The following is a 6,306-nucleotide window of genomic DNA, read 5'->3' as shown; positions in this document are numbered from 1 at the left end:
TAAATGCAATTATCTTTGCGCGGATAAAATATTACAGATTAGCATTCATAATATAATAGTTCGCAAAAGATAAAGTTTGATAATTGTACAATAAGTAATTTATATATATCTATACATTTGAAATGAAATCTATTAATGCAATCGTTAATAAGATTAGATGATTAATTTCGATATTAAAACATATTTCGTTATTACGCTATAGATAAATTGGTAAATTTTACCTGATGAAATTTTTCTTTTACGCCATTAAATTCCTAGCTTTTCAATGTAAAGATATTAATTATGAAATCAGCGCCAGTCAGAGTTGAAATAAATCAGTTAAGAAAAGGCAAGCGAAACCCTCGCAGCTTATAACTTGTAAATTCAAGCATTGGCTACCAATTAAGGCTCCTTTTTTGTTCGGTCCGACGTAGCAGAGGATGCCGCAGGTGCTGTTAGGGTACGAACTCCAGAGGCGGCAGTGTGTGCCAGTGATGTCGGTGGCGAGGCGGCTTGGAGCCCTGCTGGACCTGGACCATGGCCGGCAAGCCTGAGCAGCCGGCCTCTCATTCAGGCCCGACGCTCCAACAGCCCCAGCAGTTGTCCTCGATTTCGAGGCAGCCGCAGCTGCAGCAACCGAGCCTACAGGACCAACAGGCGGCCCTACATCAGAACAGCGTACTAGTCTACGTGGCGGGCGACAACTTGGCCTATGCGAGCGCGATCGACCAGCAGAATGCACTGGCCAGCTATCAGCAACAGCAGCATCAGCATCAGCAGCAGACCCAGCAACAGGTCACTACTGCTCAGCACGCGCATAGCCAGCAGCAACAGCAGCAGCAGCAGCAGCAGCAGCAGCAGCAGCAGCAGCAGCAGCAGGACGACGGGGTGGCGTACTTGCATCTGCCTCAAGTCTTTGGGGATAAGACTCAGGTGGGTTTCCTCGGCAAGGAGACTTCGGGTCACGAGTTTGGATTGTCTGGGTCCGAGATAGAGTCCCAGGAACCGCTGCGCACCTCGAGCCGCGGTAGCGACGAAGATTCGGGGCGCTCCCTTGGTCCGGACGACGATGATCTCGTCGATGACGGAAGCTTCGTCGTGTCGCAGCTCGAGGCCGCTGTCGACGGTGATATCATTTACCAGGATGACGAGCCGGAGCACGAGCAGGACAAGGAGCACCTTAAGCTTCTCAAGCTCTCTAAGGACATGCTCGAGGGCTGTAACGGCTACTCCGTCAATGGCGTGTACGCCGCCTCGTTGGGCTTTCCCCTCGACGAGAAAAGCCTCGGGGCATTTGCGGCTGCAGGCGCGGAGCTGGAGGCCGCCTGCGACGCCAATGCCAATCACCAGGTTGCCTTCGTAAGGCAGAACGGAACCGGATTGACGCTGTATCAGAATCCTCTCGTTTCCGACGAGCAGCACCAGCACCAACAGCACCAGCAGCTTCAGCAGCATCCGCAGGAGGATCAGCAGCATCAGCAGGTGCAGGTGCAAGTGCAGGTGCAGGGCGGGGTGAGCTCGGTCATTAATACGGGACAGGTGATAAAGCTCGCAGAGAACGCGACGTTCGCCAACCTTGGCAGCTGTGACTCGGTGAGGTCGGACACTGCCGAGTCGACTTGCAGCAGTCTGAGCAGCCACGAGAGTCAGGAGGTCGCTCTCCAGCAGGCTGCGAGCTTTGTCGCGCAGCAGGCTGCGCGGAACTCCAGTCAGCAGCAACTTTTAGGGGTGCACGGAGTCCTCGACGATGCCCTTAATGGTGTGTGCGCGTCGGTACAGCAACAGCAGCAACAACAACAACAGCAGCAGCAGCAACAGCAGCGGTCGCTCTCCAGCAGGCTGCGAGCTTTGTCGCGCAGCAGGCTGCGCGGAACTCCAGTCAGCAGCAACTTTTAGGGGTGCACGGAGTCCTCGACGATGCCCTTAATGGTGTGTGCGCGTCGGAGCAGCAGCAGCAGCAACAACAACAACAGCAGCAGCAGCAACACAGTATATCCGTGCCGCATGGGTGGAAGAGGATCTGTACTAATGGCGTCATCATATATATCAGGTAAGGTATTTTTTTTTATCGTCAACTCTGTAGATCATATACATTTTTTATTTAAGTAGTAATATCAACGCATGAAATTTAATGCGCAGCTCGATATGCATTGAAAGTCTGAGTTCAATATATTACATAAAAGAAGTTGCGAAAGTATGGATTATAAGTAATAACTGATTATTATCCTTAATCCGAATATTAGTTGTGTCGATCAATTTTGTAAACGAGAAAGTTTTCTTCGTATATCTTTTACTTTTTTATTTGTTTTGCATGCACGTTATTATTGATCATCGGTAAGTATAACGTTTACCAAAGAAAGAGTCTTACAATGTTTATTTGTTGAAATGTAACGTGACACAAGCCGAAGGCGTATTTACCAAAGCTACTTAATCGAAGTATAAACCAAACTGGAGTTTTATTTTCAAGCATTGCGCCGTAGTTGTTTCATGTATAGCCTTCTCCCTTTTCTCTTCCCCCGTTCGTGTCTCAAAATACATATCCCACAACAAGGAATATACAGAAAAAAAAGGGAAAAAAAAGAAGCGTTGGGGGAGGGGACGGAAATGACATAGAGTGAATGCCATAAATTAGTTTAAACGCGTACGCTGAATTCGAATTTCTTATTCGAGATTGAAATATCACATTCGTCGTCGCGCAACGACCTCGATTGCGTCATAAAGATAACCTTTTTTTCACTGCTCGTGAGTAAGGAAGAAAAATAAGAAGAAAAGATAAAACAATTTTGACGAAATATATTGAGCAAGGGTCCAATGTTTAAGCGAGTCATTGTACAAGTTATTTTTATTACATAATAAATTAGTTTAATTAGGGCATTAGCCAATTTTAATTGCGAGTGTTTAGCGGCGTTCATTAATTTTATTCGAATAATTAAAATAAATTGTATACGATTTAAAAACAATTATATTACATTTTTCTTCGAAAAATAATATCTAATATTTGTATTTGTTTATATTTATTATATCGAATATGGACAATTAGATTATGTATAGCTTTACAAATTCAATAATTTGATATCGATTTATATAGGCGTATTATATAAGCTTTATTACGACTCAAACATAATCGGATTGCATTATAATTAATTGATTTGGTACACGCTTTACCGTTGTATTGTAAAGAATCTCTGATATCAAATACATCTCAAAGAATAGTGAGGATCTTTTGAAAAGTATGTTTATCTACTTGTTAAATAATTGCACCACTAATATTCTCATATCTCATTTAAAAAAACTTGTCAATTTGTCGTGCGTCATGTCTGTATTAAAAATACCAGCTTGTTTCAATTAAACAAATCATTTATCAATTATTACAGGCTGCTTTTTTTCTCTCCTTTTTTTTCTTCTATCTCCCTTTTCTTTTATTAGAAAGCAATTAATAAATAAGACATTTTTTGAGGTTACACAATCAATTTTATCGATCAATCTATTTTCGTACACATATCGATCGCTCGACCAACCTAACACTGGAGGATCTTCTTTAAAGCAGGGGACCTAGATTTTAGCCTTCGTATGTTGCAGAACAATAACGACGTATTCTAAAATATAGATTTTCGCCTTCGAAATGGCAATCGAATGCTGCAGCGTTCGCTCGTTATGCGACCGAAACGTCGTCTAAATTGATCAAGCCAATAAAAATGATTACAAGGTCGTAAGGCTTTGGCGTTCGCTAATTAATTTACGAAAAATCGTTGAAACAACTTTTTTCGAAAAGTACGCACGCGTAAAAAAAGTGAGAGAAAAAAAATTCCTAGAAGAAGCGACTATTGATTTTTGTGGGTTAAAGCGCCAAAATTAGCTGCGTAAGGTCATTAAGAGGAAAAAAGGCAGTGCGTTGTGGACGCAGACACGAATGCGGGGAAAAGCCGTGGAGCGACGGATCGTCGTCATGGCACGTGGCACAGTGACGCGTCCTCGGAAATAAGGCGTGGAAAAGCATGAGCGGGAGGCGAGGAAAGTGTGTAGTATCCGTGGCTCTAATTGAAGGTGAAGTGGGTATAAACGAGGGAGAAGAAGCACGGCAAACGAAGGAATTGATGAGGGGCAGATGGAGGATGAGAATGAGAATGAGGATGAGAATGAGAATGAGAATGAGAATGAGAATGAGAATGAGAATGAGACTGAGAATGAGAAGGAGGCCCCCGGGTGGAGGGAGAGCTCGGTGGGTCGAAGGGGTAAGGAAGAACGGGCCAGCCAGCGATACTAAGCCGCTTATGCAATCGGCGTCTGCATTACGCAAGCGCGATAATTAATTATCAGTACCGTTGGCGGAGCTTTTATCGATCCCTCCACGTTTGTTTCAACGATTTTGTGGCTTTTCCGGATGCTCCCTTTTACACGTGAAACAATGTAACGGTACGCGATTTCTCTTTCTCTCTCTCTCTCTCTCTCTCTCTCTCTCTCTCTCTGCGTATAGTTTGTTCAAGGCCGATTCGATTGCCGTGTAATGGCGTTTGCTTGGGAGATTAACAATTGAAATGCATTAAGTAGGGAACTGGTCGGTTGAGAATTAAACGTTTGCACTCTGTGATAGCGAGCTGATCGAATTTTACTAACGAGTTGGTTCTTGGTCTGCTGTAATATACCGCATCATGCACACGCAGACTCTTCCTGTTTTTCTTTCTTAATTTGACTAGTGTTTATTGATTTTTGGCGGCCTGACATTTATTTATTTATTTATTTTTTTTTTATTCAATATGCGTGATCTCAAAAGGGTTATTCATAAATGCCTTTTAGTTTAACAGAGAGTCGAAGGCTAAATGTTGGTTGGCTTGTATCGATGCCATTATGAATTTATGTGGGAGTAGGTTCTTCGCTATCGTATTTATGTAGCTGTAAATTTTATAAAAAAAAACTAATTTTCACTTCAAAACTTTATTTTCACGAGACAATGGACTAGTAGTGTGCGCGATATTAAAGAATAAATAATTTCTATTTGGAGGATATTATGTGTAGTTAAAGATGTAATGTAGTTAAAGATTAATGGCAGGCAAAGTAATGTCCCGATATTGGAGATTTCGGAACTTCGAGCTTCCATCAGCGCAAATACTTCCGTCGGTCGGTTGGAACAAAAACATGCTAATTGCATGCTCGCCTTTTCGATCGGCCACGAAAATGGATATGTTCGGCAACACTTTCTCATTCGAAGCTGGTAGTAAATCAGCCACGAGGAACTTTCACTTTCACTGCCGTAGTTATACTAGGTCATCGAACTGCCGTTTTTCGGCGTCGCCGTAAGGAGCGGGGGATGTCTTTCAGCACGGATTTTCCCAGAGCGTCAAAGCCGCCAAGACATTTCCGGATGGTTCGCGGCGGGGGCGGCGGGGGCGGCGGACTCTTCGAAGGCAAACTCGGGCGCATCTGGAATCGAGAGATTCTCTCCGGCATTCGCGTCCTTGAGGATGAAAATGCGCGCTCGGCACCAACTACTCGTCTTGGCGTCGTAAAACCTTTTTTTATAGTCTTCCATGCTTCGAGGGAGAAAGAGGAAAAGGTGACGGGCAAGGGTGAGGAGGCGAAGGAGAAAAGATGCCGAGACCATATTTTGCGCGTCTGACGGAGAAAAATCCTCGAGTCGCGCTTGCGTTACGAGTCAACTGTAATTGGATAAATTCGAATTCCTTAAAATATCAAGATTAAAATATTTATTGTGCGCGAAGGAGAGAGCGTAATTATTGAAATTAACTCGACGTTAAATGCGTAGTCTGTTTTTTTTTTTTAAGTACCCGTACGCGTTATGATGCGTTAATCTCACCATTGCTTTTACGACGAAAACTGTTAATTATAATTTCATTTCTCGTACGTCGATTATTCATAGTTCGTTACCAACTATTTATCTCCTCTGCAACGTATGAATGAGTAATAACTAATAGCTTTAAACGGAAATAAATATACGTTAGTTAAGGTACTTTCACGCATAAACTAATTCTTTCATTAGGTACATAAATTTTGCTGAAAATGCAGTTACTAAAATTTTTTATATATTCATAATCTTTATTTATAGTAAGAAAAAAAATTAATTTAATTTTACTAGAAGTAATCTCAGAAAAATGAGCAAATGTTTAGAAATCGATTTATTATCTGCATAAGCCATTAAGTTTCAAGTCTGGCATTATATAATTTTTATTATTAATATTTCATTAAGCTACAAAAGGTAATTAAAACCTATGTATATTTTTAAAACAATATTGTACGCGGAATTATTATTATTATTGTTATTATTGTTATTATTATTGTTATTATTATTGTTATTGTTGTTGTTATTACTAT

The 6,306-nt window shown here is 42.0% G+C and overlaps 1 protein-coding gene across 1 annotated transcript in view; it reads left to right on the top strand.

Annotated features, from left to right (window-relative positions):
* The first annotated feature begins 516 nt into the window (after positions 1 to 516).
* Positions 517 to 6,306, top strand: part of LOC105363853 (AF4/FMR2 family member 4) — a 299,189-nt gene continuing 293,399 nt past the window's right edge. The window contains exons 1-3 of the mRNA XM_011501653.1: positions 517 to 774; positions 913 to 1,752; positions 1,842 to 2,029. Of these exons, the coding sequence (XP_011499955.1) occupies positions 517 to 774; positions 913 to 1,752; positions 1,842 to 2,029 (1,286 nt within the window). The remainder of the gene's footprint in view (positions 775 to 912; positions 1,753 to 1,841; positions 2,030 to 6,306) is intronic.

The sequence above is a fragment of the Ceratosolen solmsi genome, unplaced genomic scaffold, assembly GCF_000503995.2.
Source record: "Ceratosolen solmsi marchali unplaced genomic scaffold, CerSol_1.0 scaffold28, whole genome shotgun sequence".
Lineage (NCBI taxonomy): Eukaryota > Metazoa > Arthropoda > Insecta > Hymenoptera > Agaonidae > Ceratosolen > Ceratosolen solmsi.
This window is presented reverse-complemented; position numbering and strand designations above follow the sequence as displayed.